The sequence below is a fragment of the Coregonus clupeaformis genome, chromosome 28, assembly GCF_020615455.1.
Source record: "Coregonus clupeaformis isolate EN_2021a chromosome 28, ASM2061545v1, whole genome shotgun sequence".
Taxonomy (NCBI): Eukaryota; Metazoa; Chordata; class Actinopteri; order Salmoniformes; family Salmonidae; genus Coregonus; species Coregonus clupeaformis.
This window is the reverse complement of record NC_059219.1, coordinates 23,025,869-23,047,294: the sequence shown is the minus strand read 5'-3', so window position 1 is coordinate 23,047,294 and position 21,426 is coordinate 23,025,869. Positions and strand designations below refer to the sequence as shown.

Sequence of the window (21,426 nt, the reverse complement as noted above, 5' to 3'; positions counted from 1 at the left end):
GAAAAACAAATGATAGTCCCACTAAGCCCAAACCAGATGGGATGGCGTATCACTGCAGAATGCTGTGGTAGCCTTGCTGGTTAAGTGTGCCTTGAATTCTAAATAAATCACAGACAGTGTCACCAGCAAAGCACCCCCACACCATAACACCTCCTCCTCCATGCTTTACGGTGGGAAATACATATGCGGAGATCATCCGTTCACCCGTCTCACAAAGCCATGGCGGTTGGAACCAAAAATCTCCAATTTGGAGACCAGACCAAAGGACAAATTTCCACCGGTCTAATGTCCATTGCTCGTGTTTCTTGGCCCAAGCAAGTCTCTTCTTATTATTGGTGTCCTTTAGTAGTGGTTTCTTTGCAGCAATTCGACCATGAAAGCCTGATTCACACAGTCTCCTCTGAACAGTTGATGTTGAGATGTCTGTTACTTGAACTCTGTGAAGCATTTATTTGGGCTGCAATTTCAGAGGCTGGTAACTCTAATGAACTTATCCTCTGCAGCAGAGGTAACTCTGTGTCTTCCATTCCTGTGGCGGTCCTCATGAGAGCCAGTTTCATCATTGCGCTTGATGGTTTTTGCGACTGCACTTGAAGAAACTTTCAAAGTTCTTGAAATGTTCCGTATTGACTGACCTTCATGTCTTAAAGTAATGATGGACTGTTGTTTCTCTTTTCTTATTTGAGCTGTTCTTGCCATAATATGGACTTGGTCTTTTACCAAATAGGGCTATCTTCTTTATAGGCCTTAGCGGTGGTACTGTATATTGGCCATAGGCCTGTACCACAAACCCCTGAGGTGCCTTATTCATATTATAAACTGGTTACCAACATAAATAACAAGTATTATTGTGTCATACCCGTGGTATATTGTCTGATATACACACAGCTGAAATGCTGTTTCAGCCAATCGGCATCCAGGTCCCAAACTACCCGGTTTATAATAGGCTATAAATATCATTTGAACTGTATGGCTGTGTTGTTGGCTAGAAGTGCAACAAAGTGTGTGAAACTCGAATGGTGAAGTCCATAATTGCTGATGGAGTAGGTCTACATTTCATCTGATTCAGCAATAATAGGACGGCTAATCACATTAAATGTAGGCCTACAGCAAACCCTGTTACAAGGCTGTAATCTTATAGTAAGAAGTAAGAACATCTCTGGAGTCACTTCTAGACGGTTCTTTTCCATTCGTCATTACATGTTTCTTGTGAAACTCTCAGTGCCCATTCATTGGCTAACCTACCGGTTTGTTCTGAGACTCTTAGATGACGATTGGTCCAAATAATGTACATCAAACAAAATGTGCATTCCTATTGGTAAAATGTCTTACGCCCCGCCCTTAGAAGTAATACATAATCCAATACCTCCTCCCCGAGCAGTGCCACTTATATTTGTGCTAGGGGAAACTTCACCCACAGACACTTTCTTTACACAGTTCCGTCCCACGTCACATTACAGCAGACATGGACCACATGATCAACTGGAAGGTAAGTCAGATATATTAATAACAGTCTATTAATTAGTAACAATTAACATGCTGAGCATATAAATCGTCCCTTATCTCGCTACGAGGTCGTTGTCCTCTTGCAAGCTGTCCATCCTCTCCAATGTTGTTGTGACTTGATAGTGACACTTGCGATTTACATGGACAGTGCAGTGTTACATTTTAAGATATTTTGTTTCTCTTATTGTTGGTTAGCTACATTGTTATAAGTGCTTCATACAGTGATGCATATGCAACGTTTTGAGGATAGTCTTGCCATAAATACTGTAGCCTACGCAGCACCGTCTGTGTGGTCTAGTTCACGAGGGTCGTCTTGAGCAAGCGCTGCGCAGAGAAGCAGCTCTAAAAGTCAGCTCATTTTACAAGTAACTGAACGAACAGGTTCTAATTATAGAAGTATCAGCTAATTTGTGTTGAGATCTGTGATTGCATCATGCTGCTTGCCGTGTGTGTGTGAGTGACATTGACAGAAGACAGGCCTGGTATATGAATGCTTGCAGCTGTCCTGACAACTATGGTGACTGTGTGGGTGTCAGCTGTTCAAGACTTCTAGTCTTGGGACTTTTTGGTGTGGGGGTTGAGGAGTTATCGGGGGACGGTGTAGTAGTTTGGTCCCTTGTGGAATTCTAGTGCAGTGGTTCCCAACCAGGGGTACTAGAACCCCTGGGGGCACTCGGGCCATCCACTGGGGGTACTTGAGTAGACTCATGAGACCATAGGCTTACTGGTAAAATGCACATGAGGGGTTACTCCGGGCAGAGCCAAATTCTGTTGGTGGTTCAGTAACGGAAAAAAAAGGTTGGGAACCACTGTTCTAGAGTGTTCCTTCCTTGAGGGATGTTAAGGGGGGCTGGTGGAGAGTGACTTGGTCTTCTACTTGGTCCGCCGTGCAATTGAGCATGACAGAGGATTATATTAAGTAGGCCGACTTTGTTGATCAACCAAGCAAGCACTCATTTTCTTTCAATCTAGTTTGACACAGAATAGCTGATTTTATATTTGTTCTATAGTGAATTAACCTATACATTACCAACCTTCATGAGACTTGGTTGGCACTGTAACTTTTTCTTGTAGACCTAAACACACTCTCTCTTTCTCTCTGTCTCTCTTTCTCTCTCTCTCTCTCTTTTTCTCTCTCTCTCGCTCTCTCATCTCTCTCTCTTTCTTTCTCTGTCTCTCTCATAACCCTGCTCCTTTCTCTCTCTTCCTTCCTCCAGGCGTTGGACAATGTCCCTCTGCTCTTCTACATCCTGGCATTGAAGACCCTGGTCTTGTGCCTGGGCTTCGCTGGAGTGAAGATCTATCAGGCTAAGAAGGAAGAGGCCAAGCTGAAGATACAGAGGGCAGAGCAGAGGAGGATCGCAGAGCAGGTGCAGGAGCTCTTGGATAATGAGCTCCTGGACAACAAGAAGGATGACTGACCCGGAGGAACGAGGGAGACTGTGAAGAGAGGAGAAGAAAGGTGAGTGAATACAATACAGATGCCTTGGCCAAAATTAGTCCATTTGGAAATCAGTCAGCAATAGATAGACTGGGAGAGAACAATGGGTGTTTCAAAGCTGCTTCAAGGGGTTTGATGCCTTAAAGTACAGTAGTTATTGGTCAGTTTGAACTAAACATCTCCCCTCTTTCTTCCCAGGAACTATGTCACCTGAGCAGACTGGGGACCTACATGCTCCAAGGATGGGGCGGAGCTCTGATTGGCTGGTCTGGGGAGGAAGCGTTGATTATGTATAGTGTCTGTTGGACAGTACCTACTCAGAACAGACCTGGGGTCCAGACCATTGCTGCCGGTGTGTCAGATTCTTTTTTTACACAAACTTTTAACTTAAGATCCACCTGATGTTTTGTAAATAAAGACTGTTTTTGTACTTCTGTTTGGAGCTGTCTTTATTTTGGTCACATTTGATGTATAGAGCTGAATGTTGGAGACAATGGTGTGATGGAGAGGTGGGCAGTCTATTGACCACACATTAGTTGACATTTAATTTGTCCTGATTGATGATGAGGAAGCCACTATCGCACTAGTCTTATCATGTTTACTGTTTTCCCTGGTTAGTCTGTCCTGATGTTTAGTTACTTTTTGTACTTGCTTATTTTAATGTGATTTTATTGCTTAAAAAAAAAACTTGCTGATTATCTCCATGAAGTGAAAAGCGCTTAAAATAAAAAATGTATTTTATATTAGACGATTGAGACAGGTCTTAGTGGCTTGATTACTGTACATTGCTCAGTTCCCTGCACATTGTACATTTGGTATTGGCACTGACCCTGTACATAGCTTGCTCTTATTATTTCTCATGTTTTTCTTAAACAACTATTAGTTATATTTTGATATTGATCACTGCACTGTTGGATAGAGCTTGCAAGTTAAGCATTTCACTGTACTTGTGCATGTGACAATAAAACTTGAACTTGTAGAGGTCATAGTATGAAAGGGTGCACATCAAAATGTCACCATAGGGAGGCAGCGAAGTTTCACCAAATGGCCAGAATGTGAAGTGGCTCCAGACAGTACTTGCCTATGTTGAACATTTGATAAATAAAACACCTCATAATTAAAACAAACCACACATTAACATGACTTTAGAGGTGAAGTCTTTATTACATGATAACTCACAAGATTATTATTCAAGGTATAATAATGAATCTCAATAGTTCAGAGTACAAAAGTAGCTAAATCGGCTAATGAAACCCCAAACCGCTAGGGTTGATAATGTCATTCCAAATGTGCTGTGATGGCGCATGCATTAAACATTCACAGTGCATCTACACAAGCTTCCAACAACAACCTATGAAAAACAACCCCCCTCTCTGACTGCAGCGCACACAACCAAACCTCCTACAGTAACTGTACAGTTCAGAGCCCTAATGCCCCCCAGTCGGCCCCAAAATAGCGGCGTAATTCAAGTGAGACAAGCCATACTGGCCAGGAAGATGCGCAGCAAAAATGTACAGTAAGCTATGAAGACCCATGCAGGAGGCCATCCCTGCCCTGTGTGATCACCATGATATGGCAGCCATTTCTGTTAATCAAAGGAGGATGAACTAGGAGGGGAGTTTGTATTAACATACAGTAACATATCTCAATGCTATGAAAGCAGATGTGTCATTTTTGGAGACACATTATTGAATGATAAGTCCCTTCCATAGCAAATTAACATGTCAAGGAGTGAATTCTAAGAAAGTTACTCTGAAGTGTTCTTTTTACAGATGTTAGGCCTAGAGTAAAGGCCATTAGGAATTAGAATATTAATGAATAATAGGTATATTGTGATGTCATTAAATAGAATGTAATTTGTACTCCTTGATGAGTGAAACATTGTAAATCACTGAGCTAGTGACGGCTGCATACCACAGGAGGTTGGTGGCACCTTAATTGGGGAGGATGGGCTCGTGGTAATGACTGGAGCGGAATAGGTGGAATGGTATCAAACACATAGTTTGATGACATTCGCGCAGTTTCAGCCATTATTATGAGCCGTCCTCCTTTCAGCTGCCTCCACTGCAGCATGCGCAGACATCTTATAGACAAGAAAATGATGGATCCAGTACACAGTATGAAATGAGTCTATAGACAGGGTTTGTTACGGGGTCCTGAATTACAAGTCACAATGAATCCAAAGAAAGTTGATCCCCCCCCATGTCTCTCTAGAGAGGACTACCACATCACTCTCTCACACTACCATGCCTGACCATGAACATATACAATGGTTCCAAAGCAAATGAGGACATTAAAAAGAAAACTGCAAAAAAAGATATTCAAAACATCCCTTTCTCTTTATTCTCTATCTACTTATCTTTTTCTCAAGAGTCTAATTTCGTTCAAAATGGAGGACGAAAGAGAAATGAAAACTTGTGTGAAATGATAAGAGATGAATATGTCTCCTCGCTCTCTTTTCCTCTTTCTTTCTCTCCATGAAAAGGCAGGGCTTTGAGAGGTGTCTCCCCCTAGTGTTAGAGAGGATGTATCACATGTTCCAAGCAGCACCCTCTCAGGGCCAAGCTGTCGTCGACTTCTCAGAGGCAGATGTAGGAGACATGCTTTGTGGATGTTATGATGTTAGAGCGCCCCCTCTCTGCCGCTCACTGCATGATGCCGGGGGTGATGTCCGGACGTCGTGTCTGGATGATTTTGGGGCGAGGGGGGCGGTTGCTGCTGCTGGTGCTTCCCTCTGCGTCGTCTTCGCCCCCCGAGCTGTCCTGCTCGTTCTCACACACGTGGACCACTACGCTGGGGGTGGTGGGGGTGCCGCTGTGGAGCTCGTACTTCTCACCTAATTTAGACAGGGAGAGAGGACCATTAACACTGTAGGACTGGCCACAATCTAACTGATGGCAATACAAAGGATAGCTACTGTAATTCCATCACATTGAATTAGAATCAATTCTTTTCTAGGTTCCCATCCTCATTGTAGCGAGTGTGTGTGTGACACACCTGGCCCTAGTTTGGAGATGGCACAGAGAAGGTCGTAGTTTATGACGGGCACAGCATCCGGGGCCTGCTGCCACCCCACCGGTGGCGAGGCTGGGGGGGAGATCAGGAACTGTTTGTCCGGTTTGGGGGGCTCCAGGCGGGGACTGCCTATGAGGACGGACTGCAGGGCAGACAGGGGGGAAGGGGAAAAGCGAGACACGAGAGGCTCAATGTAGATCAATGGAAACAATCAGTGCCAACACTGCTGCTTGCTAAACCAAATAGTGACTAACACGTTTAATTTGTAATGTATATTTCCACTACCAACAGATCTAAGTTAATGAAAGTAAAGGGTTATTGGGTGATGTACAGTAGGCGTCTCTACCTGTGCGAAGTAGAGGCGCATCTCTTTGCCGTTGAAGTCGCTCTTGTGCAGTCGGAGCCGCGCCTCAGCGGCGGCCAGTGCATCGCTGAAGTTGATTCTCACACGCCGGAAACTCTTAAAGAACTGGAAGTTTACGTCCGGATCGAAGGAGCGGAACAGAGACTCAAAACTGGCCTATAGGAGTAGAGAGAGAGGGCGAGAGAGAAGGGCGAGAGAGCGCAAGAGAGAGGGCGAGAGAGAGGGCGCGAGAGAGGGTGAGAGAGCGAGAGAGAGGGCGAGAGAGAGAGAGGGCGAGAGAGGACGCGAGAGAGGGTGAGAGAGCGAGAGAGAGGGCGAGAGAGAGAGAGAGAGGGCGAGAGAGGACGCGAGAGAGAGGGCGAGAGAGCGAGAGAGAGGGCGAGAGAGGACGCGAGAGAGAGAAAGGGCGAGCGAGAGAGAGGGTGAGATAGAGAGAGAGAGAGAGAGAGGGTGAGAGATAGAGGAGGTACAGTATGAGTGAGTTGGATAGTGATGTTGCCACACAGTGTTATGATGTAATACATTAAATACATAATTGTATGTTTACCCAGAAATGGGCTATGCTTCTCAAAACTGCTCAGTCACCATGATCACACAGATAATAATAGTATAACAAACATTAACTACAGTTATGGGACTGTGGCCTGGGAGAGAACCAGCAATGGGCGAGGATCCCAACAAAAAGCCCAAGACCAGTCCAGGCACAATGACACAATACAACCAAACCCTAAAAAGGCCAAATGCATTGTGATTTGAAAGGCAAATTTGTCGAGTGCATGTCAAGTGTATGAAGACTTGTAAGTGCCTTTTCCTGTCCCAACCTTGTTTAATATTTTTAGGCCTTTCAGGCCTAACGTTACTCCCCGCCCTTCAAAAAATAACTGCTGCTGCAAAATGCTTGACTAAACTGCCCCTTTAAAAAAAGGAACACCGCCCGGTTGTCATGGCAACCCTGCTCAACGTGTGTGCGTGCGTGCCTGGCCTTGGTAAGTGTCGGGTCCATCGCTAAAGAAAGACCCAGTGTGACAGTGGTCTGATAGGAGCTCAGCTCAGACCATGAGGACCGCTACATCTCATTGGTCTAAAGCTGGAACTATTAGTTCAGTGAGAATGGATCACAAGCTGCAGACAAGCACAGATCTAGGAACAGATTACCTAACCATTACAACCATTGGGAAATAGGCCTCAAAGGCCACAGAATCTGACCTTAGATCAGTTTTAGGAGACAGATCAGAGGCGACATATAAAGCCTTCTTACCCGGGACTCAGGCCTGTCAAACACTTCCTGGTTGGTCACCGAGGCAACCAGGCAGAAGGCGTTACACTTGGTGGTCTTGAGGTGCATGATGGGAAGGGCAGGGAGGCAGAGGCCTTTCCACCTGATAATGCGGGAGGTCAGAGTTTGCGAGGAGGGGCGGGGATGAAGATGACAGGTGTGGGGGGGTTGCACCGCCTTCCCCAGCGTGAGGGTTGAGGGAGATCTCGTTCCCACAAAAAAAAAAAAAAAATCCTTCCTTTTCCTGTTTCCCTTACTTCCTCCTCTCCAGAATCTTCCTCTTCTTTTATTCCTCTCTTCAAATTCCCCTTTTCTCTTCTCTATCTCTCTCTGTTTGTACAGTCCACACCCCACTAAGAGAGCTGCAAAAGCCTGCAGTCCTGGCCAAATGAAGAACCCCCCAAAAAAACGTCCAGTGACGTCCAAGCCGGAACCAGTTAGCTACTGAGCAGCTAGCCCAGATCCAGAGGTAGCAACGTTAGCGATAGCTCTCAGGTTCTACCCTTGGCAGTGAGGTCCGTAGGACAGAGACAGGCAGCTACACGACAGCTGAAAACAGTCCTCCGTCTAGGCTACAGAGCGTTCCAACGAGACTATGGGCTGCATTTGTACAAGCCCTCTTTCTGTCTGTCTGTCTGTCTGTCTGGTCTCTCGCTGCCTCTCTGCAGCCGCTTATATGAGAGTCACAACTACTGACGCACTCCACAGCCCCTCCCCCTCCCTTTCTCTCCTTCCTTCGTTCCATGGTTCATTCACTCCCAGCCAACCCGCTGACAAAGGGGGTGTGTCCCTCCTTTCTTCCCTCTCTCCTTCACTCAGACATGGTCCCTCCCTCTCTCCTTTGCTGACTAATTAGAGAGGCAGTGAGACAGAGATTGATAATGACATCAATCCTTAGCAGACTGATCTCTCTCTCTCTCTCTCTCTCTCTCTCTCTCCAATTTCAATTCAATTTAAGGGCTTTATTGGCATGGGAAACGTGTGTTAACATTGCCAAAGCAAGTGAAGTAGATAGTAAACAAAAGTGAAATAAACAATAAATATTAACAGTAAACATTACACTCAACTCTCTGAGTTGTGAATGGAAAATATGTGCAAATCAGAAACTGGGTCCATGACTCTGACACAATAAAACCACACACACGGAATCAGCTTATCGGGCCCTTGACTCTGGCCTGCTGAGCGTCGGTCGTGGAAAACACACGTCATTCTGGGTATTAATACGCCTGAGAGCTTCACTACAGAGAGACACAGACGAGAGAGAGAGATGGACTGAAAGAGAGAGAGAGAGAGAGGTGGCAGAAACACAGAGTACATGAGAGAAAGGGAGACAGGCTGAAAAATAGAGAGGTCTGTGTGGAGTGTAAGGGAAGAAGAGAGAGAGATGAAGGAGAAGTGGTTCTTATGGAAAGTATGCAGCTGGAGGCTTGATAACACAGAAGCTTTTATGAGAGTGGTATTAATAGCACTGAGGTGCTGTGAGACTGCAAGGAAAAATGTCAGAGAGAGTGTGAGAGAGAGAGAGAGTCAAGAGACTAAAGTAAAGGCTAACCATGTGTGAGTATAATGTATGTGCTAAATGTAGTATACACTTGTTACTGTGTTGGTAGTGAAGTGCTAATACTCTCTGTGTCTGTCTGTCTGTCTGTCTGTTTGTCTGTCTGTGTGTGTCTGTGTGTGTGCTAGAAAGCAAATGTTCCAGTGAGGGAATGGAAAATAGGAATATGAAACCAAAACAGAGGGGACGGAAAAAATGCAGGGCTGAGAACACACACACACACACACACACACACACACACACACACACACGATGAGTGTTATGCAAAGTGGCTCTGTATCTCTTTCAGTCTCACGCACACCCACACTAAGTAACAGGGTAGGACAAAGGTCTGAAGATGATTAACACACGTTCGCCGTCACACACACACACACGGTGGGACAGAGGTTGAGATGGTTAACAACAACAACAGCAAACACTCACATTAAACCTCAGCTGCTCTGCAGGGAGGAAGAGGAGGGAGGCACATTTTTCCATACAACACCCACACACTTAAACTAGCCTGCACATCCATTTTCTCAAGACTACACCCACAGGCCTACATGCAAGTTAACAGTACAGCGGTATTGTGTCTTGACCCGCGACTGACACTTTTTGACAACACTACCTGTAAGCTGCATGCAGAGAGCATCAACTCTCGTCTGAGACGTTGTCTCCAGCTGCTGCTACATGAAATGTAGTGAGTAACAAATCAGACTAGCTGTTTCCTGTGAGTGACAAGCCAGTCGGCTAGAAACCAGAACAGCAGTGTGACCTCAGACAGCGACAGGTGGAAACCTCAGAACTGGTTCTATATTCTAGAACACTCCACCATTGTCTGATCTGAGTGGCAGAAACAGCAGGAAAGACCAAAGTGTCACTGATAGTTATAATGAGCACCAGAAACCAGACAGCCCTGATGCATGCACTACACACACCTTTACATCAAAGACATAACAAAGAGATTCTGTCCCCCCAGCAGATCTTAAAAGAGAGACACAGGTGCACAGAGTTTGTAAGCAGACAGAGTACTTATAGGTGCAATATGCAGAAATCTCTCCGCCATTTCCTGGTTGCAAAAATTCTAATAGTTCGCCTAATTTCCATTTATGTAACAAAACAAGTGTAGAGAATCATTGTACCATCGAAACCATTGTGAAATATATTTTCTATAACCAAAAATATTGTATTTTCAGCTGTTTGAAGCTGGGGACAAACACCGAAAGTAAAAGATGCAAAAACTAAACTTAAGAACGGGAAGAATAGAAATAGCACACATAGAACAGATCTACTGCTTCTTAGACTTGATTTCAATGAGAATGACAGATGTATAACTCACATTTATATGCGAATTTGGTCGGATTGTCCAAAAAGTTACATAATGTAGCTTTAAGCCTACCAGCTGCCGTCTGGTACTAGCGTGCAAACAAACACACAGACTTCCTGCTCTGTTCTCGCTCTGGGCCTGAGGCTTTTGAACCAAATATCTCTGCCATGCAAATACATTACATTTTACATTTGAGTCATTTAGCAGATGCTCTTATCCAGCGTGACTTACAGTAGTGAGTGCATACATTTTTTTTTTCACCCTGGCATTGCAAGCGCCATGCTCTACCAACTGAGCTACACGGGATTGTCACAGACAGGTCACAGTTTCCATTAGGTAACATCTGATTTGTCACATGTGGCCAGTCACTGGTGGTGACCTGTTTTAAATGACCTGTTGTAATAATGTGTGACCCTTACTGCAGGAGGGAGGCCATTTTGATTTGGACAGGACAGTTTACCTGATTAAGTGCATGGGATGGGTTGGGTCTTAAAACTAGATGAATATCTGAATAGGGTGGAAACTTTGTGTGTCTTTGTCAAACATTCCTAAAGGAGAACACAGTGTTGTTGCACACAGCGGAATATTCCATCACATGATCTCTCAGCTGACTCAAAGCTCCTTAAAGGACGTGACCCTCTGAAAAGAAAAACACTTTTATTCCAAACAGTCAAGTTTTTATGACCTTTACCCTGTTTCACTTCCTTCTAAGCCCCATTGATTATTCATTCATTTATCTGTGTGTGTGTGTGTGTGGCTTGACCAGCTGTTTTGGTTTGAGCACCTGTCTCACTGTTTCCGCTCCCACCCTTCCATGGAAGAGCAGGCCATTTTAGCTGAATCTGACACTATTCACCAATGTCACCACACCAGCTAGACAAATGAGTAAATTCCATACAGCATTGGCTTCTGTTTTCCGTTTCTCACAACAGTACTGTTGTATGCCCCACAGTAGTCTGTAGACCTACAGTATGGCGAGTTGACACTTAGTCCTCATTTAAAAAATCAACAGTGTGTGTTGTAGGGCTGACCCCAATTAGTCGACTGGTTGATTGTTTGGTCGATAGGCTGTTGGTCGACTCAGATTATTTTTTGTCAAGCAGTAGCAAATATATATATATATATATATTTTTTTTTTTATGGCACACAACACACCTTTCTTAAAGGCAATTTATACTTGATTGGAAAATGTGGTCACAGGCTCCAGAGAGCACAACCTATTCTACACTTGTGAGAAACAAGTTTTGGTTTATTTCATTCCATTTATGAGTTTTGTCAATTTAGTCATTGTCTTTTGTTTGGAGCGCTTCTGTCAATGTTGAGTAAGGACGCGCACCTGATTATGCATTGAAGTAGGCCTATATGATACCTGGCCTACGTGCAAATGTAGGCATATAAATGTACCCATTTGGGGATCTGATAGTATTTCTGATTGGCTTAACACCACCACCACTAATGAGCTTTGGACCTTCTCAAAGTAATGTTTTCTTCACCTAAAACAGTAAGCAAACTAATTCTGTTTTTACATTAATTGAGAATGACTATAGTTCCTTAATGTATTAGATCTTTACAGCTCTCTCCCTTTCGATAACCATTCCTTCCAGTTCTCTGCTGCCAATGACTGGAACGAACTGCAAAAATTTCTGAAGCTGGAGACTCTTATCTCCCTCACTAACTTTAAGCATAAATTGTCAGAGCAGCTTACCGATCACTGCACCTGTACACAGCCCATCTGTAATTATCCCACCCAACTACCTCATCCCCATATTGTTATTTATTTTGCTAATTTGCACCCCAGTATCTCTATTGGCACATCATATTTTGGACATCTATCACTCCAGTGTTAATACTAAATTGTAATGATTTTGCACTATGGCCTATTTATTGCCTTACCTCCATAACTTACTACATTTGCACACACTGTATATAGATTTTCTATTGTGTTATTGACTGTACGTTTTTGTTTATCCCATATGCAACTCTGTGTTGTTGTTTTTAAATCGCACTGCTTTGCTTTATCTTGGCCAGGTTGCCGTTGTAAATGAGAACTTGTTCTCAACTGGCTTACCTGGTTAAATAAAGGTTAAATAGAAATAAATAAATAAATAACCACTCAGCGTGAAAGGTAAAAATGTCACGCTCTTATCCAGTGGAAACGTCATAAAATAGACCTACCGGATTACTTCTTATCCCTCACGCAAATAGCCTACAGCTGTGTCTGTCCTGAGCTCACTGGTGCAGGAAACTGTGGGCCCAGAATATTTTATACAATGTTGTAAGTTTGCTAGTGTGAGCTGGGCCAGACCCAAGTTAATAGTTGATACAATGTTTCAAGTTCGTTGCAGACAGGCTATGCGTAACCAATGTGATTTATAGGATATTTATTTTTAATCAGGATATTTTCTACCTGCAGGGTGCAATGTTTTTATTTGTTGGCTTTATGTAGGCTATTTTTACATAGTTGGCAAGTTGCTTTTTAGGTTTGTATAATTTTAATTTAGATTTGGATAGAATTTTGATTAACCACATGAATGAGACACAAATATGTTATTATAAATGAAATGAAACTGTTCCACGAAAACATGCATATGAAAACCATAACTGGCACACAAATCTGTAGAAATTGTAAGATAAATTGGCATTGCTCATGAGAAAGGTTGTGGACTCCTCGTGTAGCCTATTACCGGCAACTTCAGGAGGGGCAGAATCTGCGAAAGCCAGCAGGAGCGGGAGAAGGATGGTCGGGTCAAGTTGAGGTTTTTTTCTTCTGGTTATCTTGTTCTCTGGCTCCCTCTTGAGTCATTTGTGTCTTTTTTCATCAAACAGTGTGCTTAAAGCATCAGACAAGCTCAATGCATATAGTTGATTTTATTAAAACAAATAGGGTGTGACTATATAAGGAAAAATACACGTTTACAAATTTAGACCAATCGATTGGTTGACATTTTTTTACGTGTTTGTTTTCTCGATATGTAGACACACCCTATTTGTTTAAATAAAATCAACTACATGCAGAACTGATGACCTTCGGTCAACCAAGATATTTGTTATTTTCGGAGACAGCCCTAGTGTGTGGATTTATTCTATTTGCTTTAAACTTTTAGCTCAAAGCAACAAATTGCAAGGCATAGGGTCTAGTATTTGGATGTGGGAATACTAAGTAGAACAAAGTCTCTAATTCCTCATCTCTTCCTGCTTATGACTGCTGTCCTTCCTGTTCCTTAATTCCTGTCAGCTCCAATGGAAACACTCTATAAATCAAAGACTAGCCAACACAGTGCGGAAGAATGTTGTGTACACAGAAAAATGCATTAGTCAGATTTCCAACGCGAAAAATCAGCCCCTGTGACACATTCACCTGACCTCAGGAAGGCTAGATGTTATCAGAGACTGAGATAGTGGGAGTGTATACCAGATATTAATTTTTACTAAAGATAACAATCTTTGTTTATGATTTAGGCTATATCGTCAAAGTCCAGAAATGGTTTTGATTGAATAGGGCCCCCGCTTGCCAATTCTCTCCCTGCTGTTGCTCAGGAGGACCTCCTGAATGACATGTGGCCTAGTTAGAGAACACACACACACACACACACACACACACTTTTCCATTGTTCTGATTACAGTGTGTTATTACATAGCCTACTTCCAGTGGCCTTCATTTGACTGACAAAGAGGTCACAGCCTCCTCGGCCAAAACCCCTGACAAGAGATAGGTGAGAGGAGCAGAGAAGACTAGACATGTTTGCAACATATCACTTTCACTTATTGGCTAGCTAAGCAGTCATGAAGGAAAGGAGACAAGGAAAGGAAGCAGTAAAAAAACATTATTAGGACCTCTGCCTGTGTGCCTATGTCCTTGGCTAAGCTCTCCCAGTTAGGACAGAATCTCAGTTTTTCCAAGCTTCCTGTATTCCTGTCTTGTTATGGGAAAAATCTAGGAATGTTCTTGCTGATGGAACTGTTCCAACCCCTATGGAATCACGCAGGGGATGGAAGTGAACCGTTTCCAGGTGTGTGACGGTGGAGCAGAACTACACAACTAGGAGCCTAAGACTCATCTTTAGAAAGACAGCAATTCTTTGGGGGAGTGGAATCTAATACTATAGAAAGACAGCAATTCTTTGGGGGAGTGGAATCTAATACTATATTTGGATTGAACATGAGTACACACACAGAGAGAGAAAGAGAGAGAGAGGTTTAAGTTGTTTAGTAGGGAACCATTGTAATGTAATGCAAGCTTGCTTTGGTTGAATGCTTTGATCCACCATAACACACATCCTTACCTTCAGAGTTTGGTCATTGAAAACATCTTCAGTTACTTTGCATGCGATAAGGGCGTTGGGTAGGTCGGTAAACTGCACATCGACCGTCGCCTCAGCACCATCGCTCTTCTCTGATTTCTGCATCTTCGCCAGGTTAGTTGTTTCAACTTGCAGTTCGGACCTAGCAGAGCTGTCACTGTAGCTAAATATATTGTGGTCCTCGGTTAGCTTTCAGCTAGCTAGCTAGCAGAAGCGCTTAGCTACTATCTCATCGCAAGCTCCTTAGATTCGTCATTAATTAATGAGCAAAAGTACAATAATTAATGTAGCTATGTTGTTTTAGGGCCAAATATTTCTCAGTAAATTAAATTCAAAAAGCATATTACACTGAAAACTGAAAGTCCTGTTTTAGAGCTGGTGGCCCATCGGATAAAGGAGATGACGTCAAGGGGACAGCTGATGCGATTTTCCGGTTTAGAACTGTCGCAACGCAGCTTCACTGATCACTACAATTCTAGATTGTCCAAGAGATTAAATGAGAATGAGTTTGACCCATACAATCTGTTTTTAGATCAGTGATGTCTACGCAGCGCTTTGCCCTCATTGCAAATTATTGCAACGCTCTGAAGGTGATGGTACATTAGCTGTCACTGTCGGTGTTGAGTTTTAGGACCTTGATTGTGTTATTCGGAGTCGTACACTGTAATTTTGCCCTGAACTGTTCGTCGCAAATGTGATGCTTATGTCTACTGAAGTGAAGTCTATTTATTTATATGTAAATTACCTGCAATTTTATAATATTCAAAACCAACGCCATGCAGGTTGTACCATTATAGGCAAAGCAATGCTGCCCTCTAATGTTGAAAAACGTAATAAGACCGATATTATACAAGTCAGTAGTAGATGATGATGTGACTCTTCTTTATCTGAAGAGGATGATGGATGCATGATGCATCATCAATATGTTTAGATCAAATAATTAAATAAAAAAGATACATCATTACAAAGGTTATTCATCCTTTTGTAATCACCCAAATTCTCTTGTGTGAATAATTCAATTTGGTCATCAATGCAATCCTTTTCCTGCCAGTGCCTCTGCCTGTACACCTACCTCTGACTGTCAGGCAGTGGTTATATAGGTCTACTTTGCTTAAAGCCTGAAAGAGGATAAGGGATTGTACTAGGACAACTGTGGTTTACTGAAAGGCTAACTCGGGGCATCCTCACTGACTTCAGCAGAGGCTCAGCCTATGGGTTATGCTAAAGGAGAACTGAAAACTGAAAAGGGGTCAGAGGGGGGTTAAAGATGGTTTGGGGTTGGGGAAAGTGTGGCGGGTTGGATGTGTTTTTGGATGGGGGGGTTCAGGCAGGTATGGAGGCAGCCATTGGGAGGAGGAGATTGTTAGGGAGGTGGTTGAATGGATGGGGGTTGGAGTGGAGTAGAGGGGCCATGCTGGGCTAGGCATGGTTGTGGGGGTATAGGCTTTGGAGCTGGGCTGGGCTGGGCTGAGGGGATATAGGCTCTGGGCGGATTTAAAGGAGGCAGGCTGGTCATGTGGGGATCAACTTCTGAAACTCAGCCTAATCCTCTGGAGAAGGAGGGAGAGGGAGAGGGAGAGGGAGAGAGAGAGAGAGGAAGAGATTGTACTTTGACCAACTGTACACAGGCACTAGTTACAGATTGGAGCCCCAGGCAGCGACAACTAGAAGCTGTGCGTGCGTCTGTGGAACCTACAAACACACACTTACCCAACTTCCTCAAATTCGGCTGGAATTCCTGGACACACACTTACCCAACTTCCTCAAATTCGGCTTGAATTCCTGGACACATACTTGTTGGAACCTTGGACACACTCCTTCCCAGTGTGTGTTGGTCTTCCAGTAACCATGGCCCAGTCTGAAGCTAATGGCCTCAGCCCGGACCTCTCCAACGGAGCCATCATCCACAGCCCTATAGGAACCTGTACCGACCCGGATACACAGAGACAACGAGATGAAGAGGAGGAGGAGGAGGAGGAGGATGTAGAACTTGCAGAGGAGGTGTTGGAACTGGGGGAGGAGGTGGGCGAGGACATGGATGACATTGGGCTGGCAGGTGAGGGTAAGGGAGGTGCAGCTGATCATTTCGAAGTGATGGTGCAAGCTAATGGGAGTGGAGGAGAGGAGGGAGAGGAGGGGGAGAGGGGGATTGAAGAGAAGGAGGTTAGTTTCCAGGAAAAGAGAGAGGGAGGTAAACGAGAGAGGGAGCTGACCGTGCCAGTTGTTGTAATTGAAGAGGAGCAGGAGAAATCTGTAGAGGCTGTAGAAGAAGAGAAGTCTGCTGAGAGAGAGGAGGAGTCAGCAGGGGCGGACAAAGGGAGAGAAATAGAGGAGAGCGAACCTCCTCTCCCCCCACCACCCCCTAGTTTACCTGACCAACCTGTTCAGACCACTGAGATAGCTACAGAACACTCACACGAGAAGGAGGGAGGAGAGAGGGAAGAGGAGGGAGGAGAGAGGGAAGAGGAGGGAGGAGAGAGGGAAGAAGAGAAGGAGTCAGTCACTCTGTGTGTGGAGGAGGGAGAGGTGAAGGAGACAGCGGGGAGAGAAACTGAATCCATTAATGATGAGGTAGAGAGGAAAAATGAAGAGACATCTCCAGAGGCAGAAAAGGCACAAATAGTTTTGCCTGTTGATAAGACAGAGGACGATGTCGATTTGACGACAACAGAACCGCCAGTCCCGTCCACTGATGATGAGGTGGAGAGTAAAGAAGGGCTGTGTACAGAGAGTCAAAAGCCAGAAACTAAATCCACTACAGATGAGTTAGCGAAGGAAGAGCAGAGTGGCGGTGAGGACCCAGAGATGCCCATCAGCCAGGCGACTAATGATGATGGCATGGCAAGAGTGAGTGATGAAAGCAGGAGTCAAGTGACTGAGGACTGTCAAACTGTGTCCACTAGCGATGAGGTCAGAGAGACACGGCAGGAGGAAGGACAGGAAGAGGATCCTAAACATCAGCCAGCCAATGACAATGAAGGAGAGAGTGAGGAAAGTAAGAATGTAGTGTCAGAGAATCAACAGGTTGCACAAGAAGAGAGGGATGAGAAGCAGCAGGGAAGTGAGAACAGTACAGAGAAAAAAGAGGAGGAGGTTACAAGCCCTGTTACAGAGGGACAGACCACTAAAGAAGACGTTTTAGAGAAAGAAGAGGAGGGGCATCAAGCGACAGAGCACCAGCCCCCGTTGTTCGTTACTGATGAGGTCATAGAGACCGGAGTTGTCAAGAGTCAGGCAACCACGGCTCAACAGCCACAGGATGTTGTCACTCCACCTGTTGAGGTAGAGGGAGGGAGCAAGAGCAAGGAACAGCCACTGATACAGCCCGATGAGAGTCAGGGGGGTGAGAATGGAGCTAAAGAGGAGGGAGGTTTACAACAGACAGAACAGCAGCTACAGGTCGAAGAGGGTGACAGTGAAAGGGCAGTGGAAGGAGGTGGTGGGGAAAAGGAAGAGCCACAACAGGTTAGGGATGATGCGGTGGCGGGGATGGACACAGGAGGCAGCAAAGTAGAGGAGGAGCAAAAGAAGGAGGATAATGTAGAGATAGCAGAGGAAGAGAGAAGAGGTGGAGGTATGGAGGAACAGACGGAAAAGGCTTTGGAGCCTGATAATGCTGCCAGACAAGAGGAGGAAGAGAAAGAAGTTAAAGTTGTAGCTCAGCCACAGGTACAGATACTCAAGGGTTCAGCAGGAGACACACAGGAGGAGGATTTAGAGCATGTCGAGGAGGCTTTCGAGCTTGAGGAGGGAGGAGACATGGAGAAAGAACAGCCAGGAGAGGTCATTCTGGATGAGCCCAGAGCTACAGAGGTGGGAGGGGCTGAAGAGATGGAACATCAGGCTCCGGTCTCAGAGATAGGGACGGGAGGATCAGAGGGAAGGGGTGAGTTGGAGGAACAGCCAGTGACAAACATTGACGATAATCTAGACTCCCAATCAGAGGGAGCGATTGAGATGGCGGAAGAGCCAGAGGATCTCATTGAGGATGAGTCTAAACCTGCATTAGAGGGAGGCAGCGAGAGTGTAGAACAGCCAGGGCCTGTCACTAAGAATGAGCCAGTAAAGGTAGGGAAGGAAGACACAGCGAAGGAAAGAAGGAAAGAGAAGGAAGAAGAGGTGGAGCTAGGGGTCAAAGGTCGCAAAGCCAGGATAGAGAATGGGTTCCCTGGAACAGAGGAGGTGAAACGACAACTGCTGAATGAGATGCTGCTATCTCCCACACGGCTGAAACAAGGAGAAATGAAAGAAGAGGTGACAGTAAAAAGAGATAGGGTCACGCCCCGCAGAAGGAGCGACGACTGGATCAAGAAGGCGGCCCCAGAGGAGGTGCAGACCCGCAGAGGGAGCGACGACTGGATCAATAAGGCGTCCCCAGAGGAGGTGCAGACCCGCAGAGGGAGCGACGACTGGATCAAGAAGGCGTCCCCAGAGGAGGTGCAGACCCGCAGAGGGAGTGACGACTGGATCAAGAAGGCGGCCCCAGAGGAGGTGCAGACCCGCAGAGGGAGCAACGACTGGATCAAGAAGGCGGCCCCAGAGGAGGTGCAGACCCGCAGAGGGAGCGACGACTGGATCAAGAAGGCGTCCCCAGAGGAGGTGCAGACCCGCAGAGGGAGCAACGACTGGATCAAGAAGGCGGCCCCAGAGGAGGTGCAGACCCGCAGAGGGAGCGACGACTGGATCAAGAAGGCGGCCACAGAGGAGGTGCAGACCCCCGGGAGGAGGGAGGACTGGGCCAAGAAGGAGGCCCCAGAGGAGGCGCAGACCCGCAGAAGGAGCGACGACTGGATCAAGAAGGAGGCCCCAGAGGAGGGGCAGACTCCTGGGAGGAGGGAAGACTGGATCAAGAAGGAGGCCCCAGAGGAGGCGCAGACCCGCAGAAGGAGCGACGACTGGATCAAGAAGGAGGCCCCAGAGGAGGCGCAGACCCCCGGGAGGAGGGAGGACTGTATTAAGGAGGCCCCAGAGGAGGCGCAGAACCCTGGGCGGAAGGAGGACTGGATTAAGAAGTTGTCACCAGAGGAGGCGCAGACCTATGGGAGGAGGGAGGACTGGATGAAGGAGCTGAAGTCGGTGATCAAAGAGGAGGTGCGTTCCCCGAAGAGGAGAGAGGAGCCGGTGAAGAAGAAGAAGGTGGTGCTCATGGAGGAGGTGCCCACGTTCATGCACCAGAGGAAAGAGGTGAAAATAGAGGTGAAGAAAGAGGAGGCAGCGCAGGGGGAGGGGGAGGTGAAGACGGTGAAGAAGTCTGTGAGGCTGCAGAGCCCAACTCCTCACGAGGAACGCAGCGACAGTCCGGACCCCCAGGAGTACGAGATCTCCCTCTATGTCAAGGTACAGTAGCACCAAGGGTTAACTATGGGTTAACTATGACGTTCAGAACGTTGCAGATAGACATGTAATGAATAGAGCTGACACAATTCCATTTTTTAGATGACAGGCAATCATATACAGTTGAAGTCGGAAGTTTACATACACCTTAGCCAAATACATTTAAACTCAGTTTTTCACAATTCCTGACATTTAATCCTAGTAAAAGTTCCCTGTCTTAGGTCAGTTAGGATCACCACTTTATTTTAAGAATGTGAAATGTCAGAATAATAGTAGAGATAATTATTTCTTTCAGCTTTTATTTCTTTCATCACATTCCCAGTGGGTCAGAAGTTTACTTACACTCAATTAGTATTTGGTAGCATTGCCTTTAAATTGTTTAACTTGGGTCAAACGTTTCGGGTAGACTTCCACAAGCTTCCCACAATAAGTTTGGTGAATTTTGGCCCATTCCTCCTGACAGAGCTGGTGTAACTGAGTCAGGTTTGTAGGCCTCCTTGCTCGCACACGCTTTTTCAGTTCTGCCCACAAATTGTCTATAGGATTGAGGTCAGGGCTTTGTAATGGCCACTCCAATACCTTGACTTGTTGAACCTTAAGCCATCTTACCACAACTTTGGAAGTATGCTTGGGGTCATTGTCCATTTGGAAGACCCATTTGCGACCAAGCTTTAACTTCCTGACTGGTGTCTTGAGATGTTGCTTCAATATATCCACATAATTTTCCTTCCTCATGATGCCATCTATTTTGTGAAGTGCACCAGTCCCTCCAGCAGCAAAGCACCCCCACAGCATGATGCTGCCACCCCGTGCTTCACGGTTGGGATGGTGTTCTTCGGCTTGCAAGCAGACCCCTTTTTCCTCCAAACATAACGATGGTCGTTATGGCCAAACAGTTCTATTTTTGTTTCATCAGACCAGAGTACATTTCTCCAAAAAGTACGATCTTTGTCCCCATGTGCAGTTGCAAACCGTAGTTTGGCTTTTTTATGGCGGTTGTGGAGCAGTGGTTTCTTCCTTGCTGAGCGGCCTTTCAGGTTATGTCGATATAGGACTCGTTTTACTGTGGATATAGATACTTTTGTACCTGTTTCCTCCAGCATCTTCACAAGGTCCTTTGTTGTTATTCTGGGATTGATTTGCACTTTTCGCACCAAAGTACGTTCATCTATAGGAGACAGAACGCGTCTCCTTCCTGAGCGGTATGATGGCTGCGTGGTCCCATGGTGTTTATACTTGCGTACTATTGTTTGTTCAGATGAAAGTGGTACCTTCAGGTGTTTGGAAATTGCTCCCAAGGATGAACCAGACTTGTGGAGGTCTAC

The 21,426-nt window shown here is 45.4% G+C and overlaps 3 protein-coding genes across 6 annotated transcripts in view; 2 read left to right on the top strand and 1 right to left on the bottom strand.

Annotated features, from left to right (window-relative positions):
• Window positions 1–1,382: 1,382 nt before the first annotated feature.
• On the top strand, window positions 1,383–3,377 carry LOC121542440 (small integral membrane protein 11A). The gene is made up of 3 exons (XM_041851834.2): window positions 1,383–1,489; window positions 2,724–2,968; window positions 3,146–3,377. Exons 1-2 carry the CDS (start codon window positions 1,466–1,468, stop codon window positions 2,925–2,927), a joined length of 228 nt encoding a protein of 75 aa, XP_041707768.1. The 5' UTR covers window positions 1,383–1,465; the 3' UTR covers window positions 2,928–2,968; window positions 3,146–3,377.
• Window positions 3,378–4,087: 710 nt separating this feature from the next.
• rcan1b (regulator of calcineurin 1b) lies at window positions 4,088–15,198 on the bottom strand. Of its 2 annotated transcripts, none has more exons than XM_041853141.2 (4): window positions 14,750–15,198; window positions 6,309–6,482; window positions 5,945–6,104; window positions 4,088–5,783 (listed from the first exon to the last, which is right to left on the bottom strand). In XM_041853141.2, exons 1-4 carry the CDS (start codon window positions 14,870–14,872, stop codon window positions 5,593–5,595), a joined length of 648 nt encoding a protein of 215 aa, XP_041709075.1. In that variant the 5' UTR covers window positions 14,873–15,198; the 3' UTR covers window positions 4,088–5,592. The 2 variants fall into 2 exon arrangements, with proteins under 2 accessions (XP_041709075.1, XP_041709076.1); XM_041853142.2 differs by lacking the exon at window positions 14,750–15,198 and adding an exon at window positions 7,585–8,337.
• LOC121543333 (chloride intracellular channel protein 4) overlaps window positions 14,794–21,426 on the top strand; it is a 20,481-nt gene continuing 13,848 nt past the window's right edge. Inside the window, exons 1-2 of one of the 3 annotated variants that reach the window (XM_041853135.2) lie at window positions 16,160–19,351; window positions 19,460–20,104. In XM_041853135.2, the coding sequence (XP_041709069.1) occupies window positions 16,616–19,351; window positions 19,460–20,104 (3,381 nt within the window). In that variant the 5' untranslated portion in view covers window positions 16,160–16,615. Of the gene's footprint in view, window positions 14,882–16,159; window positions 20,105–21,426 lie in introns of those variants that run through there. The other 2 variants (XM_041853138.2, XM_041853134.2) reach the window with 2 other exon arrangements.